Consider the following 22,298-nt stretch of genomic DNA (forward strand, 5'->3'; position numbering starts at 1 on the left):
TGTGTTTACATGTGTGAAAGTGTGTCTGCAATGCTTGCGTTGGCATTTGCCAACTTGCAGCACGTCTGGTGAAGGCGGCCTCAGGGGTCGCTAGGGAACTAGAATAGTGAGCTCCCCTGAGTGCAAATCTCCACCAGACGGCAGCCACACGTTTCTTCTCTCTCTCCCACACAGAGCAAACAAACATACCTACAATTTTTAACAAATGCAGACTATTACAACACTACACACTACAGGGCTGTACAGTGTGACGAGGTTATCACAAATTGCCCCTTTAAAGGAAAACTCCCACATTTTGGGAAATTAGCTTATTTAACATCTTCCCTGGAGTTAGACAAGAAGATACATACCTTTTTTGTCTCTGTGCGTGCATTTAGCTTTGGGAACAGTCGCTCCGTTAGCGTAGCTTAGCTTCATCACTGGAAGTGGGGGAGATCCGGAGCTTCATCACTGGAAGTGGGGGAGATCCGGAGCCTGACGTTCCCTTATACTGTATACAGTCACGAAATACACAACAAATAAAACTACAAAACGTTCATGTAAACATGTTGTGACCTGTGTATTCACCATGTGGAGAAATAAAAAATTATTGAATTAGACAATTACGTTTTATAAGCAAATATACTCGGAACTATTTTTTGCCTAACCACTCCTCTGGGCGCAGTGATTTCAGTGCTACCTGCTAAAGTCGAGGGGGGCGGGCACTGAGACTGCCGGTGTTCTGGAATTCTATGAAAAGAAAAGGGATCACCTGGCCTACCTTGTAGATTATCACAACCATTTACAAAACAGTAATGTACCATGATTATAAAGTTGAGATATCAGAGCGAGCAGGTAGCGATAGCTTCAATTCAATCGGTTCGGATGCTTTGAATGAAATGAAAATGTAAACACTGGCCAGACACCGGCAGTCTCAGTGCCCGCCCCCCTCGACGTTAGCAGGTAGCACTGAAATCACTGCGCCCAGAGGAGTGGTTAGGCAAAAAATAGTTCTGAGTATATTTGCTTATAAAACGTAATTGTCTAATTCAAAAAAAAATTTATTTCTCCACGTGGTGAATACACAGGTCACAACATGTTTACATGAACGTTTTGGAGTTGTATTTGGAGTGTATTTCGTGACTGTATACAGTGTAAGGGAACGGCAGGCTCCGGATCTCCCCCACTTCCAGTGATGATGCTAAGCTACGCTAACGGAGCGACTGTTCCCAAAGCTAAATGCACGCACAGAGACAAAAAAGGTATGTATCCTCTTGTCTAACTCCAGGGAAGATGTTAAATAAGCTAATTTCCCAAAATGTTGGAGTTTTCCTTTAAATGGCCCGTGCAAGTGGAAAATAATATTTGGGGGCAACCTTGCGAGTAGTGATTTCAACCCTTCATTCGCATTTCACTCCTAAATGTATCCATACGAATTGGATAAAAAATAGTAAAACATTAGCCTACAACCAGGGCTGTACAGTGTGACATAATGTCGCGGTGCTATGAAAAAATCTGTCGGCGATGAATGAATCGACTGCGTAGCCCCCGTCCGATAGCCTGTGTGTGAAAATAATATTTGCGTGTGTGATGTGAATCTGGGCCACGCTATTCTACTTGGTAGTTGTAGTCTATCGTGCGATTAAATACCATGTCCCCGTCTGCGTAGAGTCCATACATCCAACACCAAATCCCATAATTCCTAGCGAACAATCAAAACGAAACTGAATGTGGCCTATTGCATCGCCAAAGAAGAACTTCCTTTCAATAAATTTAAGCCGCTAATTTTGCTCTGCAAGAAGAACGGAGCCGATGAAGTTAAGTCGGATCTGGCAGTGATGATTGACAAGGACACAGAAACGTCTTAATGTCAGCCATGCATTAGGTGAGTAGCCCACTATTAGGACGTTTTTCAATACTTAAATACTGTCTACTTAAATTTCCCTCCGGGGATCAATAAAGTATCAACCTATCTTTCTATCTAATAATGAGACAATATGCAAATAAGATAATACTAATAATTGTCACGGTTCCCCGTATGAAAGTGGCTTGCAACTTACTGCTGGTAAAATCACTGTTTATTTCTCATTTTGCATAGTATTACATTCCTCTTCTATAAACAATAAAAGTCCTACCGTAAGAGCCTCATACGGGTCAATTAAACCTTTTTGATTAGAGTCTTTCCTTCGAGCTAAGTTGAACAGAACATTTCACTGTCAAAAGCGCAAACTTAAACAAGGTTGCGTCGCAACACGGTTTTCAAAATAAAGGTCACATATACAAATACCGTAGTAGGCCTCTCAATTCTTATAAAAAAAAAGTCCCGGATATACATAAACATGAATTGGCATAGATCTCTATAAACGGCCCAACACATTGATCACTTTAGGCACACCCTGAAACCAGTAAAATCACAAATATAAAGCAGGTAATTACCCATAAAAATAATAAACCTTTCATGGGGTTATTTACAATAATAATAATTCATTTTATTTATAAAGCACTTTTCATTATGAAACAAAGGTATGCCGTTTCTTGTCCTCCTGATTAATGCAATGGTGTGTGTGTTGTGATGATCTCATTCAAGGAGCACTACAAGCACGCACACACACAGTTTGTTGTTTTTGTTCTATTAGTGATTTACACACTCTCAGTTGGTTCATTATAAAAGATACAAACCTGAAAACAAAAGCACTTAAATGTTAAATAAAAGGACCACAGTAATGAGGCAGGAGGAACATATTTGTTTGCACTATAAAGGTAAAATTGTTATTTAAAAAATTGCCCCTAAAAAATATTCTGTGCCCCTAGTGAAAAAGCTTAGCGTACAGCCCTGCACTATTACACCGTTGCACTAGTACACTATTACACTATCACACAATTACACTGTCACACTTTTACACAGTATTACAAAAAATCTGGTAATATTGAACATTTGGCAAGAAAGGTCATGGGGTCACCAACATCAATAGGATTCTTCCTCTTGGGGTCATGAATGTGCACAGCAAATTTGAAAAGATTTGGATGAAAGCTGTTAGAGATACACTAATGTGGAAATTGAAAGTTTCTATGTTTCCCTGTATACCCCATTACATGCATACCATGTCTAAAGACAGGTGCTTTGGAGCTACTGTCAGCTGTGGACTTTGGTCTGCCTGTCTGTCAAAAGGCTAATTGTCATGAATTGGAAGGAACAAGCGTGAAAAGCCAGCATGCTTCTCTGTGGACTCTTCATTTGGGGAATATCTGGACCTAATGAATATGGAACATGCATCCAACCTGCTGGGGGACTTTGACAGAGGTCTGGATGGCCATTGGGCAGGGCTCTACAGTGCAAGCATTTGCTGCTAAAAATAGATTTGTGCAAAGTGGAAAAATTATTTAGGAGCACAGTATGAGAGTAATAGTTTTGCGTAGTGGGCGTGTCAACGTGCAATTGTCATTTCATAATAGACAGAGCAGCGTGGATCAGCTCTGTAAAAACTAATCTCGCGAGTCACGCTGTTTCTATGTGCAACGAAAACTCTGTGAGCAAGGGTTCCAATGGTCTAACATGCTTTGCATCCTCGTTATTCCTTTTTATTTTTCCACTTTTTCTCCTTATTTTCTATTTTTCTCCCATCCCAATTTCGTATTTCCAATTCTCCCCTCCCCTGTCTTGAACGTTGCTCGACTATGCCTCCCACTGGTCGGTCGTAGGGAGGATAGAAGCCTTGCATCACATGTCCCCTCCGGTACACAAGGAATCAGCCTGTCGAATCTTTTCACCAGACCAGGGCTGTACGTTAACTTTTTTTGCACATAGCACTGGTGCTACAGAGGTTGATAGTTTTGTAGCACAGGCCAAAATCTTGTAGCACAAGTATAAAACGTGTTATATTTGTAACAGTCACAAATGTGCCTATTGTATTTGTGTTATTTAGTTGCAGTGCCATGTTTGGCTGTCATTTAGTATATCGCCATGTGTTATTATTACTATGATACTCTCATATGCTATTTTCAATTAATATCATAAACAACATAAGGAATATTAGCATAATTTTGAGTGGACTGAAGGAATGAGTCAGCGTTAATAGTTTTAAATGCAAATAATTTATTGAAACATAGAAGTGGGGTCGGTTGGGACACACACACACACAATGGGGGACCCTGATGTAAACAAGACAAACGTCTTTCTCAGGTCTGCACATCCTTAACAATTGTGTGTATTGAGCCGTACTGTACCCATTCTGCAATCTGTTAAATAAAGTTTTCATTCATTCATTCACACACACTGTTTCAACTCACCACCCCCGCATCATATTGTAGTCTAGTCTGTCTTCAAACTTCCACTCCTCTCGAAACTTGTTTATATTTGAATATCAACATTATCTGTCCATCCTCAGTTTACTATAATATACTCCTGTCCTGACTAGTGACTTCATCATCTTTCCAAACGCACGCACGCACACACACACACAGGGAAGGGGAGAGAGTGCCCCCCCATTTCCCTTTCCCCAGTCCACACTGTGTCTGCTGGCTCTGCCTCTGATCAGGATTAGCTTGTTAGCTTGCTAACGTTGTAGTGATTGTAATGGTACATAAACGTTAATTTCGGGCGATGTGCGCATAAAGGAATGGCGACGGTGCAAAGCATGTAGATGCATTTGACCCGTTGCGAGAGAAAAAAAACCACCACAGACTTATTTCGGGACGTGTAGGCGCACTGCTGTGTTAACGCACCAACCGACCAACGCGCTGCTCTGCTTGCAGAAGGCGCACGGATAGGGCGGATATGACTCGTCGAGTTGTCACAAGAGTTTTTTCAAAATAAGATCATCATATGCACCTGAACGTTGCTAGCTTTCGGAGCCTAGCTGGAGCTGCGCGTGGGCAGAAATGAGACCCGCTACAGGATTTTCAAAATAAGAGTATCTATATGAACCGAATCCCTATCGCACCAGTGCTACTGAAGTAAATCCATCCATCGCACAGACCGCTGTTGCTGTAGCACGTGCGATATATATGTCGCACTGTACAGGCCTGCACCAGACAGTGCAGACTCTCAAGTTTCAAGTTCAAGTTTCTTTAATAGTTGTCATACAGAAGTACAGAATACTTTCATACAAAATGCTTCTTACTGTTACGCTCCAGAGACTGTGCTAGACAAGATAGTATCAAATAACATAGTATAACATGTAATTTAGAAGTAGAAAATGAGGTCACAGTGTTCAGTATAGACATATGTACAATGTTCGATGCAGAATAGACGTAACTGAGTTACCATATAATATACAATACTATGCAGTGTACTAATGTACAGTACTATATAGTGCAAAGCAGAAATGGGATGAGGTACAATTTAGGTACAATTTACAGTAAGGTGTACGAGTTGTAGTGCAATCCTTCATCAATAAATATAAAGTGTGGGGAGTGGGTGCTACAGTGTGTTTGTTTAAAGTGGGTGTGTGCTATAAAGTGTGTGGAGTGGGTGCTACATTGTGTTTGTTTAAAGTGAGTGTGTGTGTGTGGATGTGTGTGCTATGTGCGTTTGATGGTTGTTGTTGTGTAGTGTTCATTGTTCGTTTAGCAGCCTGATGGCCTGGGGATAGAAGCTTCTTCTGAGTCTTTCTGTGCTCGCCTTGAGACTCCGGTATCGCTTGCCTGACCGCAGCAGTTCAAAGAGGCAGTTGTTCGGGTGACTGGAGTCTTTAATGATTCTCTTAGCCTTGCCCTTGCAACGCTTGTTGTAAATGTTCTGGAGGGTGGGGAGCCCCCCTCCAATTGTGCGTTCGGCTGAACGTGTCACTCTTTGTAGTCTGCTTCGGTCTTGTGCAGTGCTATTCCCAAACCAGGAGGTGATGTTGCCAGTCAAGATGCTCTCTATTGTACATGAGTAGAAGTTCTTAAGGATCTTCTGACTGACTTGGAACTTCCTTAGGCGCCTGAGGAAGTAGAGGCGTTGTCGTGCCTTCTTCACAACACTGTCAATGTGTGTGGTCCATGTCAAGTCCTCGGATATGTAGGCTCCGAGGTACTTAAAGCTGTTGACTCTCTCAACCGGTGCCCCGTCGATGCTGAGGGGGCTGTAGTCCTTGACCCCCGACCTCCTGAAGTCCACAATCATCTCCTTTGTTTTGCTGACGTTCAGGGAGAGGCTGTTTTCCTGGCACCATCCCGCCAGGACCTTGACCTCTTCCAGGTAGGCCCTCTCGTCGTTGGCAGAGATCAGGCCCACCACCACTGTGTCGTCAGCAAATTTGATGATTGTATTGCTACTCCGCTGAGCCACACAGTCGTGTGTGTACAGGGAGTAGAGGAGGGGACTCAGAACACAGCCCTGGGGGGCCCCTATGTTGAGGGTGATGGATGAGGAGGTGCAGTTGCCTGCTCTCACCACCTGGGGTCTGCCCGTCAGGAAGTCCAAGACCCACTGGCAGAGGTCATAGTTCAAGCCCAGGTCCCTGAGCTTGGCTATGAGTATGGAGGGGACTATGGTATTGAATGCCGAGCTGTAGTCGATGAATAGCATTCTCACATAGTTCCCCTGCCTCTTGTCCAGGTGTGATGCTGCTGTGTGCAGCACATGGGCTATGGCGTCCTTCGTGGACCTGTTGGGGCGGTATGCAAATTGCAGGGGGTCCATGTTGATGGGGAGGGAGGAGCAGATGTAGCCCTTTACTAGCTTCTCAAAGCACTTCATGGCTATGGAGGTGAGAGCTACAGGGCGGTAGTCGTTGAGGCAAGCAGGCTTGGATTTTTTGGGTACAGGGATAATAGTGGACTTCTTCAGGCAGGTGGGGATGACAGCCTGTTCTAAGGACAGGTTAAATATGTCAGTGAATACCGGGGGCAGTTGGTCGGCACAGACTTTTAGGACGCGGCCGGGGATGCCGTCCGGACCTGCTGCCTTCCTGATATTCACTTTTTTAAAGGTCCGCCTCACCTCATGCTCTGTTACCCTGAACACTGAGTCTCCATCAGCAGCAGACCCCCCCCCCCCCCCCCATTGCCATGGCTTGTGGGCTGGTGTTATTACCAGCATCAAACCTCGCATAGAAGGTATTGAGGTCATTTGCTAAGGAGATGTCACTGTTCAGTTTGAGGGAGGCGCCTTTGTAGTCTGTCATCGTTTTGAGCCCCTGCCACATAGCTCTAGAGTCAGCCTGTTCAAACTGGAGTTCAATTTTATCCTTGTAGCGCCGTTTGGCCTCTGTCACTGTCCTCCTTACGTTGTATCGCGCCACCTTGTGGTCATTCATGTTGCCTGCCACTAGGCCGTCGTTGTATGCTTTGGTGCGCGCTCTCAGAGCTTCACGGACGGATTTGTCTACCCAGGGTTTTTGATTTGGGTAAACTCTCATTGTGGTAGTGGGGATTGTTTCTTCCACCAAAGTACGAACCTAGTCCAGCACTGTCTCCGTGTAGACATGAATGTTATCTGTGTCGCGGAACACGCTCCAGTCTGTGCAGTCAAACGCAGCCTGGAGCGTCTCCTCTGACGTCAAATCCCATTTCTGCACCTCTCGCGAGACTACGGGAGTGCTTTTGATTCTCTGTTTGTACTTTGGTGAAAGGAAAATGGACGCGTGATCTGACTTACCAAAGCCACTAGCCGAATGAGCCTTGTATCCACCCTTGAATTGCGTGTAACAGTGATCTAGGATGTTACCGCCTCTGGTGTTACAAGTCACATGCTGATAGAAGTCAGGTAATACCTTTCTCAGATTGGCGCTATTGAAATCACCCACCACTATTATGGCGGCGTTAACGTTCGCCGCTTGGATTTTATTTACCTCGTCGTGGAGTCTGGAGAGCGCGACATTATTGGTGGCTTGCGGTGGAATATACACTCCTACAAGGATGATCGCCGTTAACTCCCTCGGGAGGAAGAAAGGACGACACTTGATGGTTATATATTCCAGGTCTGGGCAGCAGTGGTTCGATAATTCCTTCACGTTAGCTGGATCGCTCCAATTGTTGTTAAACATGAAGGCAATACCTCCTCCACGTTGTTTGCCGGACAATGCTGATCTGTCCTTGCGGTGGATGAAGAAGTGGTCGGCCGGTTGTATGGCGTGGTCTGGGACGTCCGGCGTCAACCACGCCTCGGTGAAGCAGAGAACGTTACAGTCTCTAACGTCTCTTTGGTATTGAATCCTTGCTCGGATGTCATCCAGTTTATTGTCAATTGATTGTACATTGGCTAGCAATATACTGGGTAGTGGCGTTCGGTGTCGTCTGGATCTCAGCCTGTTACGGATCCCAGCTCTCTTCCCTCGCCGCCTGATGATTCCTTTGTTCCTGGGGTCAGGATCTGGTCCCATTGTTCTGAGAATCTCCATAGGCCATTGCTGCGGTTCGGAAAGCTGATTCAGGGAGTAATCCAATCGGTAAATTTCCCGTAATCCGATGTCTATAAGTGACTGACGGTCATACACATTAAATGCACCTACTGTTGGTACAGACAAAACTCTTAAAACTATAAATATTAACAAAAGTAAGCACAATCTCGACGGAGCGAACAGACAGGCGACCGGGCATAGCGGCGCCATCTCAGTGGCGAGGTGTAACGCATGGGAGGCTCACACTACCCCCGCTACTTCCTGTCTATGCTGTGCAGGCGTCCCCCAACCGACCTGTACGAGTCGCTGTCCACAACGTCCAATCCCCACCCATCGACTTCCACCCGCTACCTCTGCCAATTGAGATAGTATGACGACTGGCCAAAGCCAGAGGCAATGCTGACACCGGGATTCGAGACCGGAGTCTCTTGCATTGGCGACGAGCGCAATCTCCGCTGCGCCACCCAGCCGCCATGCTTCCTCGCCATTCCTGTATACCCACGTTGCGCTAAAACCTTAACTAATGTTATCTGCTAACACTAACTAAGATAACCTGCTAACGCTAACTACTGTACTGTAAGCTATCCCTGGGAATGCTCAGAGGCATAGTGAGGGAAGAGGGGGCTGAGTGTGTGTGTGTGTGTCTGTCTGTGTGTGTGTGTGTGTGTGTCTCGCTCTCGCTCCCTATCTCTACATCGCTCTCTCTCCTGAACCTATTTAATTCAAAAGGAAGATATTGATGGACAGTAAATATAACAGCAGCTGTAACAGAATCATTTTTATTATTTTGTATTATTTACGTTTCAATAGCGTTTAAATTATAATGAATTAAATAATTGTATAAAGAATTGTCCATGTTCTGTAATCTAATAATATATTCCATTTACCTTTCCTATCTGTATCGAAGTCAAAATGTTGGTATCGTGACAACACTACAACAAACAAAAGCAGCTTGACAACCAATATTCTTTGCGTCTAGTAGGCATGGGCCAATGTGTGATTTTGGTGGGATGTGCTATTGCACAGATGTTTGTCCTTTATTATGCACACGCACAGTATAATAATATGCATGTAAGAAATAGTTTGCTAATAAACTCTTTTACTTGAAAATGTTTCACTGTGCTGAGTGTGCTCCTAAATTTCTTTGTGTGTTCCTAAATTTCTTTGTGTGCTCCTAAATATTTTAATTTAGGAGCACATGTACTCATTGGGAAAAAGGTTAGCGTAGAGCCCTGGCCATTGGGACATCAACAGTGATTCTGTGGTATGGTATGGTACGGTATGGTATTTATTTTAGACAACAAAACATATACAGATCATTACATCACATATTTGCTTTTGTCAAGGAGAGGAACGAAAAAGCCAATGACTTATTTACATTGTTGTCCTTGGAAGTCAAGGATGCTTGAAAACAACACATACAACTCATTACAGAAAATCATTCACAATTATTACATTTGCATAGCAATAATGGCACAACCCTTAATTAATACAAACATGTACATTTGTTGAAACATGTTAATCTAGCTGTGAGTCTGTGTGTATCTGAGCACCCCGAGGGGAGGGGGTGGTGGGGTGGGAGGGAGGACGGAGAGAAATTCCGGCTTTGACTAATTACAGTTGCCATCAGCTAGGACCGGAGGGGGAGGTGTTTGGATATGACTACAGTTGCCGTCATAGGGGGTGGGTTTTGGCTTTGGTGATGAGACAGTCTTAGGCTCCCCCCCTCTAGCGCCTCATACCATAGTATTATGTGAAATATGTAGGTAATGATTGTTGATATTCCGCACTCTATGCCCCCAGTACCAATGTGTTCATTGTGTTGTGACTATGTTTATTTGTGTGATCCTGATGTGCTAGAGGAAAGGTCATGGGGTCACAGACCTCAGACAGACGTAACTGAATCCACCTGGTGGAGATAATAATAGCCAGAGTGATACAGCTTTTCATCAGCTGCAAGATTCACTGTGATGAACAAGCCTATGTGGGGAGCAGGGTGGGGAGGGGCTGGAGGCGGGTGAGGAGCAGTCACTGAGGAAATGAAGGGAAGAGAAGGGGGGGGGGTAGTGAGAGAGAGAGAGGGAGCAGAAAGATGGAGGTAGGCAGGTGCATGGAGACATTTTGTGTTGGAGAGGGGGGAGAAAGAGAGAGGGAGACAGGTGGGTGGGAGTTGTAAAGAATTCAAGGTAGGTGGGAGTTGGAATGGTGTCAGAGAGGGAGGCGTGAAGGGGGGTGACAGAGAGGAGGATGGACGGGGTTGGAGAAAATTACGCACATATATATGAGAGAGAGAGAGAGAGAGAGAGAGAGAGAGAGAGAGAGAGAGAGAGAGGAGAGATAGAGATAGAGATAGAGATAGAGATAGAGATAGAGATAGAGATAGAGATAGAGATAGAGATAGAGATAGAGATAGAGATAGAGATAGAGAGAGAGAGAGAGAGAGAGAAACAGGGGGTTAGGTATCACTCTTCCCCATGAACAGAAAGCTGATATGGTTAGTGGGGAGGTGGGGGGGGGGGGGGGGGGGGGGGGGGCTGTGGTGGGGTGTTAGGTTACATCCCCTGTATAACCGCTGCTGAAATGTTTTTCAAGCACTAAAGACATGCTATCCTGGGACGACCAACCAGCCCAAACATCCAAACGACGCACTACACCACCCTCTGCTCCTGGCAAACATGACCTACCTTCAAATTAAGACAGGCACTCTTTTCCTGACCTGGTCAAGTGGACTGCGTGCTGCTGTGCCAAAGAGCACCAGTGACTTCAGTGCCACCCATACTAAGGGTACCCTTGACATTCCTCTTGCCTAGTAGTAGTAGTAGTAGTAGTTTATTTTTTTCAGTCATAAAAAAAAAGTACAATATACATCATCATTTATCAATATTTGATTTTTTTTTTGCCTAATGAATGGCTGACCTAGAGAAGTCTAAGGGAATCGTTTTTAGGAGATTGAGTGGATGGGGTCATTTGCACAACTACTGTATCAAAGCTAATCTCAAAAGATCATAGTTAGGCAAGACCAGAGTCCAGTAAAAATGTTCATCTGAGGGACTCAAAAGCAGTGTTTGTTTCCTCATGAAAATAGGCAATCAAAGTTTATTGATGTTACTACTACTGCACTTAATCTTCAAATGCATTAGCTTTTAGAGAACAACACAAATGTCTTCTACTACTTGCAGCTGAAAAACACAATATTTCATCCTACTCTCGTAAACTGAAGATCAGGACATTAACATGGGGTAACTGAAGATCAGGACATTAACATCGGTTGTGCAGGACTGAAGATCAGGACATTAACATAGGTTAACTTAAGATCAGGACATTAACATGGGTTGTGCAGGACCATTGCTGGTGCCCAGAGTTGTGGTATGTTTTTATTAGTCTGTGTCCCATGGAAGTGACTAAATTTTGTCAAATCTATTTGGATCCCAGCCAGGCTGATAAAAGGTTAAGAACCCATGGATTACATTATATCTAGTCTGGATCTGCGCCATGAGACTGTTGGTTTAAGCATGCCATTGGCTATTTCAGTCGGAATTCTCTTCCCCTTCCGCTATCTGCAACACTATTTTGCAAGGGCACTGTCGCCGCATCCTGGGCATAGCGTGCCCAGCATGATTGTGATTGGTCCCTATACCGGAATGATAATAGGCTCAGCCAGACCTGGCACGGCAATAATGTAGCATGGAGAGAGGTATGGCTACGCGAGACAACATTATCAACTATGCTGCTTATAAGAAACTGCTGTATATCTTGATTTGATCTTTATTTATCTCAAACATTTCAACCATAAAACAAACACACATTTGTAATAACAAAAAATAACAAAAACTAAATTAAAAAATATAATATACAAATAAAATACAATAATCAGCATAGCTCAAGACAATGGTTTTGTTCGAGAAGGGACAGAATGAAGCAAAGCTTATCTGATCCTGCCCCTTCCTTACAATATCATATTAATATCTAATAAGTTATCTATCAATATAAAAAAAAGAATATACCTAGTATCCACTAAAGCAAAAGATAAATAAATAATTACAAAAATATGTGTGTGTGTGTGTGTATGTGTGTGTGTGTGGTGTCTCAATATAAAAAAAATAATATACCTATCCACTACAGCAAAAGATAAATAAATAATTACAAAAATGTGTGTGTGTGTCTGTGTGTGTTAAGGCTGTCCCCAAACCCTGTTTTTAGGGTTCGAACGTTCGCCAGGGTTTATCGAACGAACGTTTTTTATTTTTTTAATAATAATTTTTTATTGTATTATTAATAGATCCTACAGAGGGCGGCATTGCATAGTCTATTGGTGAAAAACATGTTGTTTACAGTGATGGCTGTTCATGTAAACATGTAATTAACACTATGGTCGCCAAAAACGCCGTACCACGTCATTCCCCGCCAAGCTCATTCTGCCAAAGACGCCGTACCACGTCTTTGATATCAATATTTAAAAAATCTGTGATCGAAATCATATTTCTCCCCCGGAGACTTGAGATCTACTGTTGATCCCCTCTCAGCTCTCCAACGGTTCAAGAGCGCCATCTGGTGGCCGATCGGCGGATCGCCCAGAGCGGAAACAGGAAATGGAAGCTGGTGCTCATTCCAATTCGGTCCGATCACTCGGTAATAGTCCCAGGACTCGAGCTAGACACAACGGATAGCAATCCGTTACCAATAACTCGATAAACAACATGATTTGGACGTATATACTATTATACAACCTGGAAATGGATCGCATATTTCCACATCCCATAATAGGAATATTTCTGTTCCACGCTCATCGCCCAACGCTATGAGGAAGCTACGGTAAGATTCAGCGTTATTTTTTAACGTGTTCGATACTAACTGCTCTAATGATCATATCACCCACACTAGATGAATCATCTAACGTTGGCCACGGATTTATAAACGACCCCCCCCCCCATCCGGTCAACATCAGATGATCAGTAGTAACTTCTAGAAGCACGTCCATTTGAAATTTTTTATCTCGCGCAGATTCTTATCAAACTGTATTTGATCATCAATATAATGCATTTGGGGCTATAAATCACGTTCTGGAGAAAGCTGCAGAAAACGATAAAAACATACTTATACTTTAGACCGTATTTTAGTATGAATATGTGAATGAAAAAGTATAATGTTGCTACACCCTGAACAATAGATACTTGACATTGAATGGGCCATAGTAATGTCAATTTAGAAATACAATTTAAAAAGTTATAGCCCTGCAAAGAAGGTAAACATCCCCATAGACAAACTGGTTGAGACAATAGTATCCCGCTGCAGCCCGGCAGACCATACTGGTTGAGCCGAGCACCGTGGGGGACGCGCCTCTTCACATCGCCTCAACCCCGCGCGCCTCCTTTTTATTTTTTTCACTGAATGTTCGAACCCATTAATTAAAGTCTGAATGTCAGCGTAACGAACGAACGTTCGGGCTCAGCCTTAGTGTGTGTGTGTGTGTGTGTGTGTGTGTGTGTGTGTGTGTGTGTGTGTGTGTGTGTGTGTGTGTGTGTGTGTGTGTGTGTGTGTGTGTGTGATATGTACATAATGTGCACGCCCAACACCCAAGTCCTATCCCTGCAAATGTGAGGGTGTGTGTGTGGGGGAGAGCCAATAGAAAGCCACTTGTCTTGTCAACTGGCAGTCAGCTAGTTGGTAATACAAGTGGCTACCAGTTAACAAGGTATTAGGGATGGGAGAAACTCGCAAAACTACTATTCGATAACCCCCCCCCCCCCAAAAACCCTTATGATTTTGTTTTTAGTTAATAGCGAAAGTGACAATCATACAAGCGAGCTAGTAAGCTAGCTGCTGCCATTGCTAACAGCTAGATATTTGCGAGTTATTTCCAGGAAACAAAGCATAAAGTTACTTGAAATGTCTGAGCTTCCACGTTAATGGATGGTTTTGTCTTTAATTAATAGCGAACATGAGATAGTCCAACTAGCAAGCTAGCTAGCTGCTGTCATTGCTAACAGTTAAAGGAAAACTCCAACATTTTGGGAAATTAGCTTATTTAACATCTTCCCTGGAGTTAGACAAGAAGATACATACCTTTTTTGTCTCTGTGCGTGCATTTAGCTTTGGGAACAGTCGCTCCGTTAGCATAGCTTAGCTTCATCACTGGAAGTGGGGGAGATCCGGAGCTTCATCACTGGAAGTGGGGGAGATCCGGAGCCTGACGTTCCCTTACACTGTATACAGTCACAAAATACACTCCAAATACAACTCCAAAACGTTCATGTAAACATGTTGTGACCTGTGTATTCACCACGTGGAGAAATAAAAAATTATTGAATTAGACAATTACGTTTTATAAGCAAATATACTCAGAACAATTTTTTGCCTAACCACTCCTCTGGGCGCAGTGATTTCAGTGCTACCTGCTAACGTCGAGGGGGGCGGGCACTGAGACTGCTGGTGTCTGGCCAGTGTTTACATTTTCATTTCATTCAAAGCATCCGAACCGATTGAATTGAAGCTATCGCTACCTGCTCGCTCTGATATCTCAACTTTATAATCATGGTACATTACTGTTTTGTAAATGGTTGTGATAATCTACAAGGTAGGCCAGGTGATCCCTTTTCTTTTCATAGAATTCCAGAACACCGGCAGTCTCAGTGCCCGCCCCCCTCGACGTTAGCAGGTAGCACTGAAATCACTGCGCCCAGAGGAGTGGTTAGGCAAAAAATTGTTCGGAGTATATTTGCTTATAAAACGTAATTGTCTAATTCAATAATTTTTTTATTTCTCCACATGGTGAATACACAGGTCACAACATGTTTACATGAACGTTTTGGAGTTGTATTTGGAGTGTATTTCGTGACTGTATACAGTATAAGGGAACGTCAGGCTCCGGATCTCCCCCACTTCCAGTGATGAAGCTCCGGATCTCCCCCACTTCCAGTGATGAAGCTAAGCTACGCTAACGGAGCGACTGTTCCCAAAGCTAAATGCACGCACAGAGACAAAACATTTATGTATCTTCTTGTCTAACTCCAGGGAAGATGTTAAATAAGCAAATTTCCCAAAATGTTGGAGTTTTCCTTTAAGTTGAGTTAACACACACCAAGCTAGTGCATATTTCCAGGAATAAAAGCATTCATTCTGAAAGTTCAATCACTGATGCTTGAAATGTGTGAACTTAGTGAAACAAAATGTTGTTAGTACCATGTAACATATGCAGGCTCTTTCTTAATCTTTCTGTTCTCCTCTTAATCTTTCTGTTATGCTAGCTACAGTAACTACCTGTACTCAGCATGCCGTTCAACGGTGTAACAGTTAACTAACTCTTAACATGTGCCCAGAAAAGCAGCCTTTTCTTTTTACTTGAACTTGAGGACAACTTTTTTTGCAAAGATTATCTTTATACTTTATGCGTATAGGCAGCACATGCATAAGCCTGGTCTCTTTTGAAAGATAACATTCTGAAGTTTCTTACACAATAAAGAAAATCACTTTTAGTGCTAATGAAATAGAGTAACATAGGGCTGAATTTGAGTTGAACTTGTGTACTAAAGTCTACAGCCTGAAGTCTTATGTAGTACAGGTCCAAATTTTATAAAAATCCGTTCAGAAATGTTTCTTCTAGAGAGATCCAGGTAAACCGTGTGCCAAGAAAAAAGCTCTCCATTTCCTCATCCAAACCAATTCCTTCTGAATTTATTTCACTTCTGGTTTTCCCTCATCACCTTTCACCTAGATTCCTTATTCACACACCCCCACGTGGGGTATCATTGGAAAGCTACACTCATTGGCTAATGGCTACAACCCTGACCAATCATTTCCGCAATCTGCGGATGATTGACAGTTCTAGAGCGTCGGGAGTCCGGGTTGGTAATCTGATGCTTGTGCGTAAAAGGTTGCACGCCTGACATATCGTCATGTAACTCGATAACCGAGGCACGGATTTAGCCGAGTGAGGTGGCATTCAAACGGCAACAAATAGGGCTTTAATACTATATATAATATGTAGAAAATGCAGCCCAGAGCCGCTAGACGCTCGCAAATTGCTGTGACTTTCGTCTGTTCCGCCGGCGGGCACGGCGGCCTGGGCCAGGGCCGTTGCATGCTAAGAGGTTAAGGGTCCCCTCTCAATACACAGTGTAGTTGCCAGTAAAAACAAGGGAAAATATATTTTTTTTAGACAAAACGATATTCGCATTAACTCATTTTTTTTTTTTTATAATTGAACAGCTATTCGAATATATATCATACAAGGTATCCTACAAGGTATTGGCCAAACCTAGGGAGCCGCATCAAAGGTGTCCCAGGTGTGCTCTATTGGCTCTGGATTACTTTAGGTTTTTGTTTCACTATGTGGGTTGTCTGGTCAGAGAATGACATGCGTTTGACTTCCTTGTTCAGTCAGGTTAACCCTTTCACTACCACACTATATAAGGTTAACCCTTTCACTACCACAGTACAGTCTGTAGTGAAGGGGTTAACCTGAAAGGGTTATGCCTTTTTCCTGCCTCTGCCTCTCTTATATCCCGTCACAGTGTGGTTGTGTTTGTGTGAATTCTTCTCACCGTGTCTCTGTATGAGGCAGAGGATCTTGTAGGTGAGCTGTCGTGCAATATCAGCATCTGTCATCATGGTGTCCCCATTCACCCTTTCCAGCTGGGCCAGCAGCATCAGCACTTTGGAGGTACTGGGAACACTGGAGACACACACACAAACATTTAAGATCACCAGTCAGTTAACCAATGCATTTTTCACACGTTCATCTTGTTTGAGATACTGTAGTCTCATTAGATGAACATTAGAATGTACCTGTAGTATTATTATAAAGTCCCAGGAATAGAATTGCATCCTGGGATGTGAGTGCATGAGTGTCTGCTCTGCGTTCACTGCATGGCCCTAATTACATTTCTGAATGGCTCCAAATGTCTAGGCAGTCAGAACCAGGCTAAATCTTGCTTAGTGGTTCATATCACAAATAACACGAGCCAAGTTAAATATATCAAGATGTTTTATTTGAGTCAGAACACCATCATAAATATTGCTAAGAAAATTAAATAAACATTGAGTGATGTGACGCCACTATGATTAAGAACTGCATGCCATAATACATAGATAATATATATTAAAAATAAAGGTCTGTTATGCTAGTCCCACTCTGTGGATATAATAAGCTCTCATCTAGGGAAGCATGATGCTGAACTGAAAGGTCGGTTGGTATAGCAACAACCGCCATGGGATAAGGAACCAAAACTTTCTAAATCTGCCCAGCCAAGCAGAGTTTCTATCTAATATGCCCTTATAAAGAGAGAGAACAAGAGAGAGACAGAGAAAGAGAGAGAGATGGGAACATTTTTAAAGTAGAGATACATAATAATAATATCAACTCGGCCTAAATAAATAAATTGTAAGAATCACACGTTCATGCACACAGACCAACAGTAACAATGTTCAGAACCATACAACTCTTTGGTTCAGAAACAGTCCAGCAACCCATACTGGGTCCTGACGTAGCTTAACAAACTTATCTTGGACATTTGACAGCTACTGTAGGAGAGGTCTCGCCAAGCCAGGGTCTATGTATGACCTCATTAATACTGGCCTGGATATTAGTTTATCAGTAGTGCTGCAACTCTTGGTTGACCTTACACACTAGATAATTTGTGCACACACACACATTACACATAAATGCCAGGTGTGCCAATTAATTTCCTCTTATCATGCAGAAATGTAACATACACATGGCAATTATTGCCTTAAACAGACACAAATGTGTAAATGTACAGAATTGCAGTGTAAAGGTGGCAAATAGTCCAGTGTATAGCAGTGATGTAAATAGGTTTTCAATGGAGTGAGTCCCCGGACCCACAGGTGGTCATTTGAGTGGGTCCCAGGGAAACTGAGAGAAATTGTAGTGTTAAACTTGTGTCTGGTGCTATATGGTTATACTCATGGTTATATGGCGCGACCAAGGTCAGTCGCCGTTGGTTTTGCTCCGCAGAGATTGTGCACACTTTTAGTTATTATGTTAATTTTGAATACTTTTGTAATAAAAAACCACGCTGGCATGGATGTCGTACGACCGCCAGTCACTTATGGACTTAAACTCCGGACTGAAAGGAGTTTAACGACACTTTTTGCCAAGATTGGCCATCGGAGATAAGACGAGACAAGGACAAAGACGAGGACAATGGAAAAGGCGGCACGATCAAACGGAAGCACAGAGGACGGAGAAGTGGAATCAGAATTAGGCTAAAGAGTTCTGCTTACCGGCCCGCGATCCCATCGATTCTGTTGGCGAATGTACGTTCGCTGGAGAATAAGATGGATGATCTCCGAGCAAGGATTAGATTCCAACGGGACGTGAGGGACTGCAACATCCTATGCTTCACGGAGACATGGTTGAAGCCATCAACACCGGATCATAACATCATCCCATCCGATTCCTTCTCTGTTTTCCGCGCTGACCGAACAGAAGAGTCGGGAAAGTCTATAGGTGGAGGGGTCTGCTTCCTGACCAACAACGGCTGGTGCAGCCCCAAGGAGGTGAAGATAATTTCCCGCTCCTGCTCGCCGGACCTTGAGCATTTATCCATCCTTTGTCGCCCGTTTTATCTCCCCCGGGAATTCACAGCAATCATAACAACAGCAGTTTAGATCCCACCGCAAGCCGATACCGCCAGAGCTCTGGCAGACCTACAGGACTATTTGAACAAGCACCAAAACAAGCATCCAGACACGGCTATGATCGTAGCTGGCGATTTCAATAAGGCTAATCTTAAAAAAGTTATGCCAAACTTCTACCAGCACATTACATGCACCACCAGGGGAGGGAATACGCTAGATCACTGTTACACCCCTTTTAAGAAGGGCTATAAGGCAGTACCCGCTCCTCCGCTAGGTAAATCTGACCACGACGCCATCTTCCTTTTGCCCGGCTACAAACAAAGAGCCAGAGAGGCTGTTGTGTCACGAGAGGTTAAGCAGTGGTCCGAGAGCTCAGAGGCCATGCTACAAGACGCACTGGAGGACGTCGACTGGGGGATGCTCCGGTCGAGCTCCAGTGACGTCAGTGAATATTCTGATGTTGTTGTTAGCTTTATAGCAACGTTAGCTGACGGTATTGTCCCCACGAAGAAGGTGCAGGTTTTCCCAAACCAGAAACCGTGGGTGGACAATTCCATCCGAGTGGCCCTGAATGCTCATACCGCTGCTAAACGGCGCTATGCGAACACAGATGGCACACAACGACACGAGAGGCTTATGACGGATTATAAAGTCAGCCACCCCTCAATAGTGAGTGCCGATGCCTCTCTCGCGGATTAACTCAACTCCTTTTACGCACGGTTTGGAGTGAGCAGTGGCGATGTTAGCTCACCGGCTAACGGCGTCACTGACAGCGGGGAGGGGGGGGGGGGGTTCATCCGCGGGAGGGGGGCACACTCTCATTGACGGAACACAGCGTGAGATTAGCGTTCATGGGTGTGAATACTTGGAATGTAGCTGGCCCAGATGGGATAACAGGATGAATACTTAAGTCCTGTGCAAATCAGCTGGCCCCAGTATTTACATCCATATTCAATCTATCCCTGGCTGAGTCCGTGGTCCCTGCCTGCTTCAAAATGTCTACTATAATCCCTGTGCCAAAAAACTCCTCTCCAGCAGGCCTTAATGACTACAGACTGGTGGCACTCACCTCTGTGGTCATGAAATGCTTTGAGAGGCTGGTCAAGGATTATATCTGTGCCTGCCTCCCCAGTAACATGGACCCATTGCAGTTTGCATACAGGACAAACAGGTCCACTGACGATGCAGTCTCCCAAGTACTACACAACACACTATCTCACCTTGACAGTCAGAAGGGGGGCTATGTGTGATTGCTGTTCATTGACTATAGTTCAGCTTTCAACACCATAGTCCCCACCAGACTGGTTGACAAGCTGATCAATCTGGGTCTGAGCTCCGCCATGAGCGCCTGGATCCTGGACTTTTTTTTTTTTTTTTGGTCTTTTTTCCCCCTCCATTTTCCTCCGATTTTCTCCCATCCCAATGTTAGTCGTATGCCAATTCCCAGTCCCTTCCTGGTCGCTGCGCACTTACCCCCCACAGTCAGATCATCTGGGAGAGTGGAGGCTACCACGTGCTTCCTCCGACACACGTCCAGCCAATCACCGCTTCTTTTCACCTGGCAGCGCGGATTCTCATCGAGAGGGCGTAGCGTGTGGGAGGACCACACTATCCCCCTCGAGTCCTATCCGCGCTTAGCAGGCGCCCCGACCGAACTGTAGGAGTCGCTGTTTACAACGACCCGGACCCACCCCGCCAGCTTCTCCCACCCTCTAATACAGCCAATTGTATTAGTGCAGACGGCCAGCCAAGCTGGTGACAACCCCGGAGCTGTGAGCTGGATTCGAACAGGCGAATCCAGCTCACAGCTCCGGGGCTGGTGACGAACGCAATCTCCGCTCGGCCACCTAACCGCCTGGATCCTGGACTTTCTAAGTGCCAGGCCCCAGGCGGTCAGGGTGGGGGGTCATACCTCCAGCAAAATCACCCTGAGTATCGGGTCCCCTCAGGGCTGCGTTCTGAGCCCCCTGCTGTATTCACTGTACACACATGACTGTTTGGCCAGGTTCAGCTCCAACTCCATAGTGAAGTTTGCGGACGACACAGTGGTGGTGGGGCTGATCTCTAACAATGACGAGAAGGCCTATCGGGAGGAGGTTGACGAACTGGCACGCTGGTGCCGGGATAACAGCCTACTCCTGAACATTGGTAAAACCAAAGCTGATCGTGGATTTTAGGAGAATACAGCAGGGGACACACACGCCACTGTGGATAATCTGGGCTATCGTGGACAGGGTGAGCAGTTTCAAGTACCTGAGAGTCCACATCACAGAGGACCTGACATGGTCTACACACATGGATTCTGTGGTGAAAAAGGCGAAACAGCGCCTCTATCACCTGAGAGAGCTAAGGAAGTTTAGAGTATCGGGGAAGATACAGTACTCCACTCCTTCTATTCCGGGACTGTAGAGAGCATTCTGACTGGAAACATCACTGCCTGGTTTGGAAACAGCACGGCACAGGAAAGGAAGGCACTCCAGAGAGTGGTGCGCTCAGCAGAGCGTACTACAGGTATTGCACTACCACCCCTGCAGGACTTATATAACAGGAGGTGCAAATCCAGAGCCTGCAGAATTAAATGTTGACATGTCTTTTTTACCATGCATATCTTGTGTCTTACCTATTTTATTTTCTGTTTATTTTTTTCTATGCCTATTTTTATTATTGTATTTTGTATTTTGCACAATCAATGCGGGCATGACCACCCGCATTTCACTGTATGCCCTGGTATGTATGTGACAAATAAACCTCTCGATTCTTGATTCTGATGTATAATGTGCATGAATGCTAATGTATGTTGTGTATGGATGTATCTGAAAATTAAACAAATAAAATCCCCAAATCTGAAAACGGTACAAGTCTGCAGCTGTCCACAGACAAGGAATGCGGAAAGTATGTCCGGGACTTTAGAAATCAGACCAAAACAACAGTGCAAAGAAGAGGGCTGGAGGGTAAATATCAGTGTTATATATATATATATATATATATATATATATATTTTTTTTTTTTTTTTTTTATTATAGTTTGCTTTAATCACAGTAACGTTGGCGAGCTAGCTAAATTATACATAAATCGGTTTTCATATAAGACATTAAAACGGTGGTGCAGCACGGTCTACGGAGATGCAGAAAAAAGCTACCAAATCCATTCAGAGACAACTCCGAGACTGACTAGCATCGCGCGTAACAAGTCTCAGGGCTAGATCCACAAAGAATGGATTGCACCCTTACTTACAATTCATTATGAATTGAAAATGGGGGACCCTGATGTAAACAAGACGAAAGTGGTCTGCATCGCCTTAAAGGAAAACTCCAACATTTTGGGAAATTAGCTTATTTAACATCTTTCCTGGAGTTAGACAAGAAGATACATACCTTTTTTGTCTCTGTGCGTGCA

The 22,298-nt window shown here is 44.1% G+C and overlaps 1 protein-coding gene across 1 annotated transcript in view; it reads right to left on the bottom strand.

Annotated features, from left to right (window-relative positions):
- Positions 1-22,298, bottom strand: part of agtpbp1 (ATP/GTP binding carboxypeptidase 1) — a 156,075-nt gene that overhangs the window by 112,976 nt on the left and 20,801 nt on the right. The window contains exon 3 of the mRNA XM_084332840.1: positions 16,844-16,974. Coding sequence (XP_084188966.1) covers positions 16,844-16,974 — 131 coding nt within the window. The remainder of the gene's footprint in view (positions 1-16,843; positions 16,975-22,298) is intronic.

This window comes from Notolepis coatsorum, assembly GCF_963971535.1.
Source record: "Notolepis coatsorum genome assembly, chromosome: 1".
In the NCBI taxonomy this organism is placed as follows: Eukaryota; Metazoa; Chordata; class Actinopteri; order Aulopiformes; family Paralepididae; genus Notolepis; species Notolepis coatsorum.